This window comes from Dicentrarchus labrax, unplaced genomic scaffold (assembly GCF_905237075.1).
Source record: "Dicentrarchus labrax unplaced genomic scaffold, dlabrax2021, whole genome shotgun sequence".
Classification (NCBI taxonomy): Eukaryota; Metazoa; Chordata; class Actinopteri; family Moronidae; genus Dicentrarchus; species Dicentrarchus labrax.
In genome coordinates this window covers 7,091,918-7,111,180 of record NW_026136717.1, presented here as the reverse complement: position 1 = coordinate 7,111,180, position 19,263 = coordinate 7,091,918, and the positions used below count along the sequence as shown (strand labels likewise).

The following is a 19,263-nucleotide window of genomic DNA, read 5'->3' as shown; positions in this document are numbered from 1 at the left end:
TTTTCTCAAAGAAGGCAAAGCAGCAGAGATAGCTGGATTATATATTACACCTTTTGGAAAAACTTGGAGATAACACAACACCCACTAATGGCTTTACAAATGAAGGAAAGACAAACATTTATGCGCAGGCTGCAATAAAAAGTGGATGAGTAGCTAAAATGGACAAACAATAGGTGAAGAGATGTCACAGTGGGCTGGAATAGATTGGGGGGGGGGCTAGACGACGGAGGAACGAGGTGATTGCGAAATGTGAAAGGAGCAAGGGATGGAATAGTCTCTTCTTTACCAGTTCTGATGGGATTGGACTTTGTTCTTATCTGGCACGAAAGCTGAGTGAATATGTTACCCGGTCCACCGGTTTATAAGTCATCCCCTTAAACCTCACCAGGGAGGAAAGAGGGGGGAGGAAGAAAAGGGATGACTGAGAAAGAAGGCAAGAAAGAAGCAACAGGAGAACAAAGAACCAAAAGACGCAAAGACTTAAAGTGGAACTCTGTGGATTTCTAACATTACTCCAACATATTCATCAGATTAATAGTGGTGCCGTCCAGCAGCTGCAGGGATGTGGATGGATACCAAACCAGAGGCTGAGGAGGCCAGCAGGAGCCGTGCCAGCCTCAGTCGGCGTGTGTTGAACAGTCTGCTGTTGTGTACCGGGGACATGGAGCACTTGGATAAGTACATGCAGGGTAGGAAAACTCAAAACACACTGCTATGTTCATAAAACAATTTCTTCCTTCTAATCTTGAACCCAAGTATAAAATGTAATGTGCTGTATGACCGTTATCAAATGTGCTTGGAAAATGCTCAATTTGTCAAGTCAAGTTTTCACGTAATGTGATTAATTAATTGTCAACAGGAGCAAGCTTCCAAACATTTGGAATGTGTTTAACTGCCATAATCATAAATAAATGAGTCTGAAATGCTTACACTGCCATTAAAATATGCAGATGTAATCATCACACAACTCCCACGGAGAATGCTGCTGCACTCCTCCTCCAACATAAAACATAACATCATTAAACTCCAATCTTGATTCTTTTATAAAAACCCTGTATTTGCATCAGGAAACCCAACTGAGAAACAAGTTTTGTGCTGCAGTTAGCCTCTTTAGTTCCACTTTTACTGCGTTTGAGAAAAATTATCTGGATATGTTTTTTTCCCCCAGAAGATTTTTTGGGAAAAATGCTGCCAAGAAAAATGTGTAAAAAATGTTTTCTTTCTGTGTCCTCAGACAAGTTGTTTGTGCTGCAGCTGGCGGTGTGGGGCTTAAGAGGGGTGGCCAGGGTCATTCTAGCAAACAACCCGCTGAGTGGTGCTCTCGTCTTGGCTGCACTGTACTGGGCCTCTCCCTGGCAGGGCCTGCTGGGAACTCTGGGTGTACTGGCCTCTACGCTAACAGCTATCATCATAGGGCAAGACAGGTGGAATGAAGTGACTATATACAAAAACACACACTCATAATATAGAAGCTCAAGAAAGTACACATTTGTATGTACACGTTTAATGATCTGGATATTTCAAAACCACACAACAGAAAAATGTCCCCTTAATTCATAATTGAACCCTCAATAAAATCCTGTCTGTTGCTGGGAAGCAGACCCTGTAACACAAGTCTATAATTTTCTCAACCTTACAGCTAAAGTAGATTGAAGGTTCTACTTTAAATTCATGATAATAATGGCTCCATGACTGATATCCCTGCATTCACCCACTGCCTAGCAATTCTTATTTTAGTCCCTGTCCCAATATTTATACCAAGAACAGCATAATATGCTAATATACAACCTTGTTTTGAGTTTTAAAAAGAATTCCATCTGAACTGGGACCTCCTAACGTTTTTTAGTCTGACATGTCAAATACATTTAGTGTCACCGTGGGGCCTCTGCTCATTAAAACTGAACTCTTTGTTTCAGCAGGACAAATAAGAAGTTGCGATAATGTGTGCTTTGATCATTTTTATGATCTTACTGTACACCAATGTATTACAGAAATGTTGTCCTCTTTTTTTCTCTTCAAAATAGAGGAATAGAAAATACAAGCTGTAATTGTGTTGTATTAATCTTCCTTGTGTGTGTGTGTGTGTGTGTGTGTGTGTGTGTGTGTGTGTGTGTGTGTGTGTGTGTGTGTGTGTGTGTGTGTGTGTGTGTGTGTGTGTGCGCGCGTGTGTGCATGTGTGTGTGTGTGTGTGCGTGCGCGTGTGTGCATGTGTGCGTGTGTGTAGTGCTGAGGTGTCGGCGGGTCTCCATGGTTTTAATGGCATGTTGGTGTCTCTGCTGATGGGAGTCTTCAGCTCTGCTGGAGACTGGTACTGGTGGCTGCTACTGCCTGTGTGCTTGGGGTCAGCTACATGGTAAGACACACGTGCACACACACGCACATGCCTCTTGTACTGTAGCTCAGCATTCATGGCAGGTGCCCAACACTTCCTCCAAACTAAAAACAAAGTATTTTATCTTACATTGCTTCCTAAAATCTGCTCGGGTCTGTCTTTAGGACAATGCTGTTTGATTCATACTACAGTTCTCTGCCACCACTAGGGGGAAACTATGTGGTTCAGGTTACGGAATATATTGTGGTCAAGGATGTCATCATTATAGAAACGACTAATTAATTTTTAATTTTATATTTTTATTTTGTGAGTTTTGCAGATTTCACAGTAGTTGTGAGTCACTTTATGAAACCGTAGAATCACCCCTGTTTCCAAGGGAACCATGTTGCTAATGTCAATCAACCTGCAAATAGTGAGAATTTTTACACACATTTCCACACTGAAAGCTAAATATAATGGCCACCCTCTCACTACAGCATCCAATGGCATATATCAGGAGTGCCTCCACTTCACTCACAATGTATAGAATGTGAGTGATGTGAAGGATGGGCTCTGCATTTCGTGTGAATGATTGCTACACGTAAGCTTGTATGTAACGAGATCCATTTTCTTAAAAAATAATGAAAACACCTCCACTCTCTCACCCCCATCTCCAGTGTCTTTCTGTTCAGTGGGCTCTCCTCAGTGTTGGACCGCTGGGACTTGCCTGTTGCTGTGTTTCCCTTCAACATCATCATTGTTCTCTACCTTCTTTGTACTGGCCCAGACAACCCGTATTTCCCGCACCACCCAGCTACACCGGCGGGGGCGCTGGAACCTAATAGCACCGAGCTCATTGCAGTAGAGGTAAGGCAATCCAACACTGAACTAAATGTTTGTGCATTGGTTGAATTCAATCATACCGACGCTGGCAGGTACTATTTTGGTTAAGCTACTATATAAATATTCACATGTACATGCTAATATGTTGCATACCATGTGATGGGAATTCGTCAGTGACGGATTTAACATCTTTAAAATAATATCTTTACTGGAGGACATGATTTGGTGGTTAATGGTTGTTGTAACAAGTAATGCTTACAATAAGTGTCTCCATTATCTATTAATCGCTTTCATTTTGTGGCCCTTTTCTCAGCTCCTATGGAAAAGGGACACTTTTAGGCTCAATTTGCATTTTTTCGTCATCAGCCATTCATCACAAGGGTATCTGTCAGAGTAACATTTGCAGTGATATTTGCACAGAGACGGCCCGTCAAGTCACATGATCACAAAAGCCGGTGCAGATCATTAGTAGTCTCAAGGGGCGCTATTAGAATTGACAGAATATATGATGGAAATTTTAAAGAGACAGAAAGCAAGCTGAACGAAGGCCAGAGTCATCCTCTGTGTGTCTGCCATGTTGAAGCCCGGTCTCCAGAGTGGAGTAACTGATAGGAGCACAATATGTATAAGATCAGCCAGCTATGACTCACCAGTTACTTAGCAACAGTCACTGATGGAGCTCCTGTTTGGAAATTATAATCAGCCCAAACTGTTTTAATTAACAATTCTTGGTGATTGAAAGTCTTTGTGGCTGATGTAAGCTGTTGCATTCAAGATAAAGTGTTAATGTTATTTTGTTCAGTTACTGTGGACTGAGATTGTGTAATATAAGTACAGATTTAAATACGAGTTTCGAGGAGGCTTCCAAGACGGATACGTTTAGGGTGATTTTATAGCTGCCGCTTCCTTTGTATTGCCAGGGAGTTGAAAACAAACAACAACAATAAAACCTTGAGGCCTAAATTTATGTTCTACTGAAAGTCCACTTAGAATGCAAGATGTTGCACAGTACACCTTGTAAAGAAAATGGAGAGTTCGCTTCGACCACTGAATTTAAATGAAATGCAGCTGCCTTGAGCTGCTTCTTACAAAATTTGGCAAAAGAATCCAGAGCAGCTGCTGCAGTTGGTTTTTGATCTCCGTGAGGCAGCTGGTATTTCGATGCTTGAAGAGTGATGCTTTTGTTTGGAACCGGGCAGAACAGATTATGGAATCCGAATCACAAGACGAGCTCTACCTTCTTCCGAATGTAATGAATGTACATAAATATTACTTGTTAGCATTTGTGCATATGTATTGACTTACAGCTTGACTTTTATATTTTAGTAGAATACCATATATATATTTTATGTCCAATACACAATGAGATCATTTAAAGCTGCACCAATCCATATTTGTCATACTAGAGTAACAATGGCTCAAATATGTTGTGGAAGAAGTCATTCTGATAAACCCGACAGAATTATCATCCAACCCTGCATTTCCCTTCAGCTCTACAGAGTGATGCAGCCTCATTCAGCTAATTTGTTTCCGTTTTTGGCCCACAACTTTACTGTTTCATCCCCTCGGCTAAGCCCCCACTGTACATTAGCGGCAAGGCACCAAACAACTAACAGACAAAGTTATGGGCTTGCTGGTGCATGAGCTAAAAAGCTAAAGAGGCAGATATATCCCAGGAGTTGGTAAAGACTAAACCTGTTATAAGGCAAGGGAATATTCCACTTATATTTGTCTTGTCATTAAATAAATGCTGATATTGCACCATTTCTGCTGAATGTGTAAATGGGCACTTTTTTGCTAAAACAGTTGGCTCATTTCCTCTCATTTTCCTCATGGACAAGGGGAGGATGTTAACCAGAGCATCTCCATGATTTTAAGTACATTTTGGAGAGATGAAATAGGAAACTGTAAACAGTAGCAAGATTCAAATTAAGTGTTTAAGAGAAATGGAATGACAAAAATAAATACAGCATTTTGGAAAATTTAAGGAAGATGCATTCCACCCGGGGACCTTTTGTATATTTATTCACCAGATTATCCCAAACAAAGGTAACTTTCCACTTTCCTTACATGGTGGAAAAACACCAGTATGACCTTGCTTCATTCTTTCTTCTATGAAAAACCCTCTTGAAACACAATACTGAAGATGGAGACAGTACCTAACTAGAGCTGGAAGATAGTATGAAACTGACAGTGAATATCGACTTAAGTTGTTGGATTTATTCACCACATGGCGTATATTTCTGCACACGATGATCTGCAAACTGACTGTGGAAACTAGATTAGCTACGCTGCTTAAGCCCTCTCAGCGTTGTTAGGTGTCCTGAATATAGAGTCAAGATTTACACACGATTCTATTAACAAGCAGCCTTTGGCACATTATCTCCCTCACACTAAATCATTGCTTTTTACAAGTTTCAGGCCCCTGACTCAGATTTTTCTCTCTCGTTATATTTCAGACTTTCTCCCTCGTTTTCTTTCCCATCCTTATCCTTTCTTTTTAATATTCAACTCACATCTTTTTCTTCCTGTTTCCCTTCATCTGCCCGTCTCTCGTCTTAGAAAAGCTGTCTCTCTTTATTTCATAAATTCCCTTTGGTTTGTTACTTAGGAGATCTGAAACCTCTAAATCCTCCTTTTCATCTCGCTGCTTCCCTTCTCCCTATCTCTATCCATTTTTCTTCCCTGCTATGCAAATCTCCTTCCTCCTTGTCCCACTTTCTGCATCTGTCTTCATCACTTTTTTCAATCATCTCTGTCTTCTTCATCCTCCTTTGGGCTCCTTACTCATAATTCAACCATAAACAACTAGTATATATAACCACATTTTCAAGGACAGCAATTATTTTTCCTGTTACAGTCCTTGATGTGAAACAATCTCATTACCTCTTTCACCTCTCCTCTGTCTTTTCTTTGTTTTCTTCTATTTTTTTCTTTTTTTGTTCTTTTGCTCTACTCCTTCCATTCCTTCCACCCATCTCCATTTCATCCTTCCTCTGGTTCTCTCTAGAGATGGCGATGACGTCGGTCCTATTTATATTTAATGTCTTCAGCTTTCACTCTGCTGTGGATGGCGCTCTGGCTGCACCACCACGGCAGCATATTTAATCTCTCTGCTCGCAAACACACAAATACAACTGTGTACATACATAGAAGCACATGCGCACAAAGAGTTACACGGCCGCGATATAATTAAAGACCATTTATGACTTGTAAATATCAGCGACAGGCAGGTGCACCCATCACGTCGCCATGGAAACTCTTCACTTCTCACTGACTGTTGGGAAAGCAGCATGTGAGTGAGAGTGAGTGTGTGTGTGTATTTAACTGAAGAAAATGGCTGATTGTGACTGGGAAGAAAGAATGAATAGAGTCCACACTTTTTGTCATTATGTTTTTGAGTGTGTTTCTGTTTCATACTTGAACATAAATCTTTTTCATGGTAATTTGCAATATGCTGCATAGTGTACAAATCTGCTATAACTTCTCCCTTTCATCCAGGTGATGCATGGCATCCTGCTTGGTGTGGGTCAGATCTTTGCCTGTGGAGCCCTGGGGCCCTCCCTTCTCATCCTGGGAGCTGTTCTGCTCTACTCCCCCCTGCTGGCCATCCATGCTCTGCTGGGATCGGCAGTTGGAACATTGGCTGGTGAGACTCCATCTGTGTTGTCTGTGTGTCCCTGTTAGAGGAGTGAGAGAGTTAAAAGTGGGGGCTATTATTGTGGTTTTTTTTGTAGGTCATACTGTACATGGTAAAGTAGAAAAGCATCAATGTTGTGTTCCACAGACACAGATTGTAACTCTGACTTCACAAACAGGTTATAGTTCTTGTTTATTTGGTTAAACTAATCACTAATAAGTTTCAAATGAACCTTTCAGTGCCAGTAGCTCACTGTATGGGACTCCGTCTTGGGTATTATTACTTGCAGGAAAACTCCCACATTTTACATCTATATGTCAGTTTACTAGCCATGGGGAGTACTACTCAGTCTGTGAACACAGTTGTATAATACTGTCCTTTGTGGCTCTGGAGGAGTTTTCTTAAGCCTGAGAAAATAACTTCTAATGATATCATCAGGGTGATCACAGCTTGGGCTCTGAGACAACATTTGTAACAAAAGGCCTGTAATACAAACTGAGTGTGGAGTGTGTTCACAATCCAGGAAGGATCGAACAAGTAGATGGTAATGGTTGTGTTATGTGGAGATCCAGCACCTTTAGAGCTTGACCCATATTAAGGAGTTTAAGTCAGACTATTTTTGCAGCTGCTGTTTTGATTTTGACCATTCTGTCTTTTTGGGGCATTTCTGTGCCTTTTATTATAGACAGCAGAGATATAACAAAAAACAGGGAAGAGGGAAATGCAACAAGGCTCTCCAGCTTGAGTCAACCCCTAAAGCCATTGCAGCGCCCCCATTCTGTCTTTGAATCTGTCTCTTGTGAGATCTCCAACTTGGAAATCCATCCATTATCTACAGCCACTTACCCTGTGCAGGGCGGTAGAACATGTAAACTCCAAACATTACTGTAACTTAAATGTGCAATAGTAAATTGCTGTAGTACCTTCAAAATATATGTTTCCTCTTCTTCCTACGGTCCTTCACTGTGCAGAGTTTGACACTAGAAGGATGTTTTCACATTAATCTGCTGAAAGTGGAAAGTTTCTCTGTGCTCATTGAAAATCTCACTTTAAGGGGCAGTGCTACAAGCATGATTCGTGACATCACTAATATCCTGGAGGTCCAACCTGGTCCAGTATGCAACTTGTACAGTGTGATGTAGACACTTGAAGCCACCAGTGCACATCCACTGAGAATGGACTTTACGTGGAGTAGATGCCTTTTTAAGGATTTTAATGTGGAAATTATACTTGCGATACCATACTAAGCGAGATCATACTTGCTTTATGTGGTTACTGACACCATGCTCTGCAGTCATAGTTGCACAAGTCACCAACTGTCCTTATAGCGTAATGCAGCATCATTAATCTTTGTCTTAGGCAGCAGTATAAACCTTCCATTTATTAAACCATCAGCCAGGACCTCAAATAGATGGCAGCCTTAGCTCCCTGCATGGCATAAATGTTGAAATACAGTCGGGTAGGTTTTATGAATCCCTCTGGCAATAAGACAATGTCAGCAGCGCATATGAATATAAAACTGTGAGATAGGCAGAAGCAGCCTGTGGGCAGCTGCTCCAAAAGACACAGAGCAATTAGCCGGGGCATTGATAACGACTGGCTTATATACAAACACACAGGCCTGTGGCTGTGTGCGCCTTTTCCATCTGTGACTCTTTTCAGGGAGAGCGAGAACGAGAAGTGCTAGAAGTTTAAAAGACTTCAGCCCCCTGCTTCCGTCTGCTGCTACAAGTACAATACAGTGTCCTAAAATACTTTGTGTGTGTGTGTGTGTGTGTGTGTGTGTGTGTGTGTGTGTGTGTGTGTGTGTGTGTGTGTGTGTGTGTTTGTGTTTGTAGCTATGAGTCATACTGTAAAAAAAAAAAAACAGTGGGAGTGAGCTTGTGGATACAGACACTGCACAAACCAGTGGACATTTGCTAACAGTGGCAGGTACATACACACACACTGCTGCAATAAAAACAACAGTGTGACAAGAAAGTAATCAAAGAGATGTGATTGTAATGAGATTGTGTAGGCGACAAAACAGTGGGGAAACGGCCTGCTGGAGCATGGCAGTTCAATGCAAAAGAGCAGCACAGCAATCAGGAACTCTATTCTCTCATTTGTAAATTCTTTCTTCCTTCCTTCCCTTTACATTGTACAATCCATGTTTTCTCCAGTGAGTTTGTTTATATAACTCAGTATTTTAGCCAAAATTAAGCCATTTATAGCATTCATAAATGTTGAAAAAGTCAGCCATGCTTTTATTTCTTTCACTGGATGCTTTAATTCAGAGTTCCACCAGATCTTCTATCTTCCCCAAATCTGAAATGTGGGCCTTTTAAACTAATCCCATGGGACAAGGGTATATTGCATTACGTCTCGCTGCTCTTTTGTGGCTTCCTTCCAGTTTAAGCATTAATTTTGTTATTTTGAATGTCTGAAGGATGAGGCTGGTAATATTCTATACATTTCTTATTGGCAACAAAAAAAAGTATTCTCTGTGTATCCAAAGCCTGAAATATTTTATACCTCTGCACCTTATTCTCCAAAATCTGCTAAAAACACATCAACGGGCCACACTGCTGTACTAGGTGAAATGTTCCCTCATTACAATGCACATGGGCACTGTAGTTTCAACTGTGTGCTAATCCACATCTGAAAATAGTACCCAACAAATGCGCTGTAATCCTGTTTTAGTAATGTTTGCTTAAAACTACAGTACCCAGCTGTTTCAGGAAATTGTTTAACCTTTTTAATTTATAAAACTATATAATTGTGTGCCCTGCAGTTTAGATACTGTATGTCAGTCCAGGTGTCATATGGGGTCATTCTAAAAAAGGCTTCCTTGTCTTTGCATCGCATGTTAATGAATTCAATATCTCCTTTTGAATTTAAAATTCTGATACGTAGAATTTCTATTGGTATTATTTGTTTTTACCTTGTAGTTGCTTATTATATTCTTATTCGCATTAGTGTTATTCTCTTTGTTGTTAGGCACTTTGAAACTTTGTTTGGAACGATGTGATGAAAAGGTCTGTTATAATGACTTGTGTTGCTGTTATTATAAGCACAATCTGGACGTTTGGTGTTGTTAGATGCATATTATACCATGGAACTTGGTGTACCGGCTGCCCTGAATAAATGTAAATTCACTCACACACACCCACGCACAGAAACAAATGATGCTGCGGCACACAGTGAGATAGTTAAGACTGTGAATAAGTGCTACAAGGTCAGATTCAAAACTTAATCCTGCCTGACAGAGACCTGGAGGGAAAAAGAAAGATCAGTGTCAGGAGACAAAGAGTGTCAGATGAAGATGGAAGAGGAGAGAAAAGGAAAAAGAAGAGGGGGCATAAATTGAGTGAAAGACAAAAAGTGCCAGAGAGAGAAGGAACAAAAGGGGAAGATGCTAATAAATGTTACAGAGTAGAAAAGAGGACTCAAGAGGTTCTGACAATATGTGTGTGGTTGTGTGTATTGAACTGACACCATCCTCTCCAACACGGGCACACGTTGTGCCCCTGGCTCTGTCTTTCTTCTTCTGTCTTACGTCCCCTCCATGAACAGCCGTTTCTTCTTTCTAGTTCTTTCTTTATCTCTTTTAATCCTTTCTTCTTATCAGCTTCCAAAATTACTCCTCATTCTTTTCACTTTTCACACCACTCTCTCCACTGCTGCTCTGCATTCATTATCCTTCAGTGCCTACAAAATGCTGAGTGTACAGATAGTCTGGTTCGATTTCAGGAAAGAAAAGGTGTGTGTGTGTGTGTGTGTGTGTGTGTGTGTGTGTGTGTGTGTGTGTGTGTGTGTGTGTTTGATGTCATTATCAACTTTTTTCCAAAGGCAAGCGGTCATTAGCTAGCTTATTTTGTATTTTAGGAGTGGAACATTAATGTGCTAGGATATCAGAGTTTAGAGCAATGTTAGCAGCCATGTCCTGGGGGGGTTTACATGCCGGAAACACCAGCCCATCTTGCGTTAAATAATTTAGTTTTACTTTTGCCACATTCATAGGTTATCCAGCAAATATATTCTCTTGTAAAAGTGAATCATACTGACATTATATCTAGCCATTGTGTTGCTTGTCCAACTATGTTTTTCTATAGTAAGCTTTCAAACCATCCCTGGGTTATATTATAATAGTGACATTTTATTCCATTGTTATTTATAATACTGTACTATAATACTACGGCTAACTACCTTTTTTACCGTTTCTTTGTCTTCTAATGTTTGTAAGACCCTTTTACAGCCTTCTTGGTTTAAATCAAATCAGCTGGAAACACTAAAAACTCTTCTGAAGACCAGGATTTCCAGCATTAGCTGACGCAAACCGTCATCTTTGTCACCAGTCGTCATCATCATTATTTTCCTTTTAACCACATCATCAGCACATTTAATGTTGTCACCATCATCATTATCCTCCTTGCAATTGTCCTCGTCTTTAGCCCTGTCCCTACCTTTACTGTCATCATCTTCATTAGTTTACTGTTTCCATTATCATTACCATTCTCCATTTCTCTCCATTATTTTCAGTCACTGTCGTGATTGTTTTTTCCATTCGCCACTATCAGAATAGCCTCCAATTTAAGTATTACCTCTGTCATCTCATCACGTCCACCTTTGGTACTGTTGTAATTACATCATCTTTTTTTCTTTTTAAGGAACGCTGAGGTGAGAGACCAAAGGCAGGCTGACAGCCGATGTTTAGACATGTGTGGATCCTGACGTCAGGCAGGGGAAATCACTTCGGCTCTCTATGAGTAGTCAGCCCCTTAATCATCAACTTATACTTTGTCTGTGAGAAGGAGTGGGAATGACAGATACAGTAGCATGGGTCAGACTAAGAGAGGAAAGAGACATGAAGTCCGTCTGGGACAGGCAGAGTCTGAGGCCATATCTAGAGCTGTCACTCAAATCGTTGTGGTGTAAACTATTCCCACAAGGGGTTTCCAGAGGAGGAGATCAGGGGCTGTATGTAGGCCAGAGCCTCAACCTCCTGCTGCATTCATGTTATAGGAGAATAATTGTCGAAACGCTTCAAAGTGAGATCAAATACAGGAGGAAAGATGATATGAGGCAGTTGGAGAAGTCATCTGGGGTTCACTGCTAAACTCAGAGGTCTTTTAGTAGCTTTGTACTTATGATGTGAAAACACACATAAATATATATATTTTCAAGTAAGAATCTCACATGTGCTATCTCCGGTGTGACAGGCTGTAGATGCAGCATCAGACAGGCGAGGGGAAGAAGAAGCAGAGGCTCTCAGTCTTAGAAAGAAAGTATTTTTAGGAGAGAGATTATGACCTGTACTTCACCGAAATGTTGTAATACAACATAACACTATAACACTTAAGCCATGGCCATCTGTGTGTTACATAACAGGCCTTAAGATGGACGGGGGGTATATTACATTTCACCACTGAAGATAAGCGACAGAGGGAAATTCCGATCATCCTCCATCCTGTTTTACTGAAAAACACCAGTCCAGATGTGTTCATTAACAACAGCAATACCTAACTGTACTTTGTGTTAAATGCTAATTAGTGAGTGTCAGCATGCCTGCTGAACCTCAGCATGTTAGCAGTGTCATTGCAAGAATGTTAGCGTGCAGACATTAGCATTTAGCTCAAAGCACAGCTGTGCCTTAGTACAGCATCACAGAGCCACTAGCATGGCTGAAAATAATGATAATGTTAACACACTCCACTGTCCAATACAAAAGGGTTAAATAGAGGTGTTCTATAGCAAGAATTTAACTCCTAAAAAGAGAAAATGAATTCATCGATTTAACGGTAATCCTAGGAGGATAAAGCACAAACATGAAATTCTTAATAGATATAATTAGAAACATTCACAAAGAAGGAGGATTGTAGAAATAGGCCTTTACAGCATCTGAAATGAGGCTGGTACTTTAAGAAAGGTTGGTGGAAATGGAGACACACAAAGTATTTTTTCTCTGCATGGATAGAAACAAGCTGTTCCCTCTACAGCTCACTCCGCTGATATCTGGACAGTGTTAACAAATGAGCCCACATAAAGAGCAATCCATTTAGCTGCATCCACAGACAGTTTTTCCCTCAAAGGCATCAAAGGACAGAATAATGGATTCACCAGCTGAATGAAGAGCAAAGGCCCAAATGCAAAGTTAGCCATTAACCACTAACACTTGAAAACAAGCCATTATGTACAGTTCATTTCAGTTGTTTAGTCCAACCTATTGCTCTATCCTCCATTTAGTCTGCACATAGTCACTGTGGTATGATGCAGGCAGCAACTGGAAAAGAGGAGAGGAGATATTGGGTTTGATATGATAAAAGCTCTCTGACTCATTCTATTAGCATAGACAGCATCACACTGGGAGTGACTCACACACACACACACACACAATAGTAGAAAAACAGTAAAAAATTTAGGATCCTCTGGGGCCCCCCTCCCACATTGCCATTAGTCTTTAATGACCCTCTTATTGGGGAAGGGAACTAGGGGAGCAGAAAGAGAGAGAGAGAGAGAGGCTGTGATGAAGGAGGCAAGGAAGGGAATGAAGGAACAAAGGGCAAACGGTGACAGTGAAGAGGAAGATGGAGAGGAGGATAATGAAGTGTGGAATGAGGAAGAGACAAGATGAGTGCAGAGAGAGCCGGAGCATTTAAAAACAAAGAGGGTTGATGTGAAAAAGGTACGACAAACAGAGGGTGGAAGGAGGGGAGGGGATGTCAGAGAGAGTAGCCCAGCAGACACAGAGTGAGGAGGCAGCACTGGGGTGTGGTCAGTCTGCTTCAGGACCAGACTTGCTAAACTGCAGCCCACAATGCCTGGTAATGAGGAAATCAATCAAAGCGCGCCCCGTGGGTCATTTATATACAGAGGAGCTTCCAAAATTTACTGTTACTGCAGATGAATTCTTTGGAAAATCCTGCAGTATTAATACAGGGGAAGGTGCAGGGTGCAGCAGCTGCAGTGGTGAATGATAACATTTATACTGTTGTCATTTTAGTCATCTTTTGTTTAGCATACATTTCCAGCACGGCTACGATGAATTTTAGAGGTTTGAAACGGCGTCTTCTAACCAAGATGCGACAATTAAATATGTTGTGATATGACAATATTGAGCAAAGGATAATTCCTTCACCCAGGAACACATACAGCTTAGTGCACGTGTGTGTAAATAATATATAGCTGCTAAAGCAAATAGTGGTGGGCACTCTCCTGCACAGTCAGACGGTGCTCAGTAATTTTTTATGATATTGCTATTACTCAGAAAGGTAAAAATACACAATTTCTGCCTTCGGGTTGATGCTCCCACAGAGATAACCATTGTATATAGCGATAAAACAGTCGGTAAGCAGTTTTAAGGCTCATGCCTTTCCTAAGCTGAGCAGTGTCAGCTGCTCTGGGTGGGGCTACAGGATGACCTTTTCTTACACACACAGATGCAGTGTTGGTTGGTGTGCAGCAAAAAGCAGAAATGAAAGTGCGATTTATTGACAACGTTGATTCCAACTGCACGTTTAGCTTGGTTTATTAGGTAACGCTACACCAACATCCGTGCAATACATCCCGTCTTTGTGAATTATAATGTGCTTATTTGTGTCAGAGAGGAGTTTGTTCAGCTGCTTTCTATTTCTAAAGCTGGAGTGAATGTTGTGTTGGACTCCATGGATGTACATGAGGGGGACCAAATACATTGCTATCTCATTTTGTGTTTACTCACACAATAAACAAAACACGCACATTTAATCCGAAACAAATGAGAGAGAATGTAGCAAGAGTAAGATACAACTCTGTAACATACAAAAAGCTTCAAGTTCTGAGAAACAGCTGAGCTACCGACATCCTTGGACTGCTTCTTTGACTTCTCTTAAAGTGGAGGTGGAGGTTTGTTCACTCGAAGGATTTTGACTCTTAACTTGACTCCTCCAATGTCATCTCTGCTGATGGAACTTAGCTGACTTTAGTATATTGTATAAGTATACTGTAGTTGGTTATTTTTAGTTATGTTGTAGTTGGTGATATTTGCAATTGTACTCTTGCAACAGTCTACTCGGTCAAGTTTCCATCCAAATTTAGCACAAACTTGTCAAGTGAATTTCAAAAAAGATCGGCAAAAGAAAATGTGAATGAATGTTTGTGTCCATCCATTACTGTTATGCAAATATGAGGAGTCGGTTGCATCAAGGTAAAGAGTTGGTACTGATTCTTGCAGAAAAAGAGCCAGAACCTCAAACGAATGAGAACAATGTGGAAAATATGACATTTCTGTTCGGTTCATACATTAATTTGAGGAAGGTTACTGTCTCCTCTTCCCTCGACACAAAATGCACATAAAAACAGTTCTCTCAACTCATTTATTGAAGAGCACCTTAACAGCTCCTAAAAATCATATTTTTGCTCATCTCCAGCTGTTAAACTTCTTACCCCAGCTCCAGTGTACTGCCTCCAGGGTGTGGCAGTACACTGTGATATCACCGTTGGTTATAGGTGCAACAGAGCAGAGCCCTGACCCCACCCATCAGTGATCCTGGGTTTCATCAGAGGGGCAACAAGCTTCTGCCTGGGGGGGCGAAACAAAAACTATTTACTGGTTTTAAATATTTCGAAGTAAAGCAAAGCATCATGCTGCTTGCCGAGTGGCCCTACTCCTTCTGATGTCATTGTGACTTTATTGTTATTCTCCCTCACGTGTGGGTTGAAAGACACAGATCAGCTGCTGCTGAAGGCCAGCAGAGAAAAGGTCACCGCCTCTGGCCCTGAAGAGATGTTTCTGGGCCAGCATGCCCACTGTGCAGTCTGCATATAGCTTCACAACATAGTGTCTGTTCAGTACGGTTGTGAGTCAGGGGTGAATGGTGTTCATCCACCTGCCACAACATATTGATACTGAAGCTGTTCTTGTGAAAATGAATATGATTAATATGCAAATAAAAAAAGGGAATAACATGACAATTAAATAAGTTAAAAGTCCAATATGAAACCACTTATTTTAGTGCAACTCTGGCTCAGAAAAGAGGACACAGGCAGGGTCTCAGTCAACACTTCCTCTACCCAGCCCTGTTCGCCATCATCACATACTGGCTGAACACAGACTTCTCTTCCTTGGAAAAACCATAAATGCAAGAGGCAAAGCAGACAAATTACACCTCAGTTCTTCCTCAGTGGCGCATTATATGCTGTTAACACTGTTACACAAGACTCCAAACAAACAGTGTGCGAGTGGCAGCACTGAAAACAAATGATGTTTTAGCAGGGGTTAACCAAAAGGTCATCTCCCATGTTGGACCAGATATTCATATTCCCTATATGCAGATACCGGGGAACACAAAGGCAACGTCAACATATTTCCTTATTAGGTTACACGCAGACCGAAGTGTGAACTGAAGGCAACCATCCAGCAGTTTGTGTCTAGCACCACCACGTGGATAAATGTTGTAGAGCAGTTCTACACTGTGTATTTCTGCCAGTGTGATTCCCTGATCAGCAGTGACTCATTGGTTCTTGTCATCAGACTAAAGATTTAACACTCACTGTGTGTGTGTGTGTGTGTGTGTGTGTGTGTGTGTGTGTGTGTGTGTGTGTGTGTGTGTGTGTTGTGTGTGGCACAGGTTTATCCATGGCAGTGCGTCATGGTTCTCTGTACTCGGGTTTGTCAGGGTTTAATGGAGCTCTGGGCTGCATGGCTGTTGGAGGACTCTTCTTCACCTTCAGCTGGAGGACCCACCTCTTTGCCATCGCCAGCGGTAACACACAAGCACACACACACACAGACACTGTTGCTATCTTTTGTTCGAAGCTCTTAATGACAGAGTTAGTGATCTAACATGAAGCTTTTCCATCACAGTTTTAGTACAGAGGGAACAGAACACTGTGCGTATGCTACAAGGAATACATTGTTTTCCAGCAAAAACAAAATAGGCCACGTTTTCTTATGTTGTTTTTTTGTGTACATTTAGTTTTTTGTCCTACTACCCCTTAAACACCTTGACCTCAGCAGTCAGACTGGTTAGATCGTTTTGCATTAGATTATAGTATATAAATATCCTAGTACTTTTAGGTTACATGCCTTTTTCACATTTTTCCAAACTTAATAATAGAACTTTAAAACCAAAGAAACTCATACAAAACATTCAGCCCCATACTTTTTAATCTTTAAACACATCTTCTGGAGACTAACTGGTCACTGGTGCTCTCCCTTGTAATTTAGGCTGAAATGTAACTCTTTTTATGAGACCCTTGGTTCTATGAAACCTTTTCAGAAATGCACTGGAGCCAATCAAACAAGGCTCATTTTCCTAGTTCCAACACAGTAGACCCCAGACAGTTTACACATGACTCTCACATTGTTACCTGCTTTTGCAAAATGCAGCTTGTTATGAGTTCATGTAATTTGTGAGAGCCCTTTGAGTACCTGAGATGTTACTTGCTGCATCACTGCTCCTCTCAGTAAATCATGGATTAATTAATTCCCCATGTGAATAAATCACATGATGAATCACACCTTCTTAAGGAGGTAAATGACTACATACAGTCAGAAAATAGGTAAATGCCACACATGAGCTTATTCAGCCTTCTCATTGTACTGTGCTGGGACTTCATATGTTTCCATACATACAGTATTTCCCCTTCACCATCATGCGTCCAGTTTACATCTCTTTTTTGCATACTACATTCTACTTATGTGGGCTCTTTTTGCTCTTTCTCTGCACCAAATGGCTGTAATTGCAGAAAAGAGATTAATAATTCTGCAATTTTGTGAGTTCAAGCTTGATTTAATTGATCTATTTAGACTGGGCCTCCCTCTGCTTCCACTCATGGATACAGACAAACTGACAAAATTATGCACATGTTCTATCTCACTCATGCAACTCATCTGAAATTACAACTGGAGCACCATGGGCCCATTAGTGCTGACCAGGATGACAGGGAGCTAATCAACTCACATTAGGTAAATTGTCCCTAATTGGAGCTTCCAGTGTGTCTCCTATCTGAACCGACTGCAGCTAAACTCTGTTCCAGCAACCTGGAGAAAGATACAGGGTGAGTGTTTGGAGGATATATTTAGCCTAATGTCTTCTCCTCTGCCCGCAGCCTTCCTCTCTGCATATGCTGACATTGCTCTGAGCAATCTGCTGGGTACTGTAAGTACACACACCTCAAGCCAAGTGTGTATGATGCAAAACAACAATTTTCCTTCGTTTTGTATACTCTGAAGAATAGCATTGCTGCAAAAAATACACAACAATGATGTCCAGCTGAAATATATATTGTATTGCTACATTACTTCAGGGTGTGACACATTCACTGCATGGCAAAAAAGAAAGCAGGATTTTCAACCAGTGTGTTTCAGTTTGGTCCATTTAACAGCAGCTTCATCATAAGGCAGTTGGGCTGTTGTATCATAGATACTCAGCACTCCACACGAAGACGACATTTTATTTTATTGGTCCATTTTATTTAGCTTAATCTTACCTGGAATAAAACTGCAGGTGCACAGGAGTTACTTTTTTATTTTTTACCATTCCTGCTAACATACATATTACTGTTTGTCTTTTATACCTTCATCAGAGCACAAAGAGTAGGTTAATGCTGAAACTGTACATGTATAGAGCTTGTTCTCACTCAAACTGTCTGACTCACTTCACTCTCTCTCTCTCGTATGCATTATTACAAACCCTCTCTTTACCTAGGTTGGTCTCCCAGCATGCAGTTGGGCAGCTACTCTGACAGCCACGCTGATGTTGCTGCTCACCGGCAGTCTATCAGCGTACCGCATCCCTATTGGTCAGGTCATGGCCCCTGAACGCAACATGCACTCCCGCAGCCAATGGGAAGCTGGGAACACCGTAGAAAGGGAGAGCACTGATGTGTAACACTAAGAAGTTCACACACTGAGTACTGTATCAGTACTTTGAACTTTTGAGTTGGATAACACTGATACATGTTTGATATAAACATGTTATAAATTAGGGCTGCAGGATATGGTAAAAACATTGGTTATTTTGACAGATGTTGCGATTCACAACTATGTGGGAATTTTTGCATCACACATTGAATTTTTATTTTGAAAAAACTATTAGAATCCTGATAATGTGACATTTTTGGGGGTCTGTTTTCTTCTTTCTTAATTCTGGAGAACTAGATCTGTAGAGCAGGGCAGCACTGCAGGACTTCATTAAAATGCTGTTTTGTCACACATTCTACCTTTTATCAAAAGATTACAGCTCTTACTATTTGCATATTGCACTTGGCCGTATTGGTATTTCCATCATTTTCACTTAATTGTGCAGCCCTATTGTAGATCTTTAGATATACACTCGCATTCCACAGTATGTCCACAAGGTGGCAATGTATATTCAGCAATAACATGTTGAAAATGTCACAGTCTGTATACCAACCATTTCTATTAAATAGATAAAATTTTCATCCAAGTTTTGTCCATGCTTTTTGCCACGTTAAGTGTTTTTACTCGACACACGCTAAAAAAAGC

General features: G+C 40.9%; 1 protein-coding gene across 1 annotated transcript; it reads left to right on the top strand.

Moving 5' to 3' along the window:
- The first annotated feature begins 248 nt into the window (after positions 1 to 248).
- On the top strand, positions 249 to 19,204 carry si:dkey-183c6.7 (urea transporter 1). Its single transcript, XM_051429124.1, has 8 exons — positions 249 to 689; positions 1,235 to 1,424; positions 2,225 to 2,353; positions 2,989 to 3,178; positions 6,656 to 6,803; positions 16,382 to 16,516; positions 17,865 to 17,914; positions 18,464 to 19,204. Exons 1-8 carry the CDS (start codon positions 563 to 565, stop codon positions 18,644 to 18,646), a joined length of 1,152 nt encoding a protein of 383 aa, XP_051285084.1. The 5' UTR covers positions 249 to 562; the 3' UTR covers positions 18,647 to 19,204.
- Positions 19,205 to 19,263: the final 59 nt, after the last annotated feature.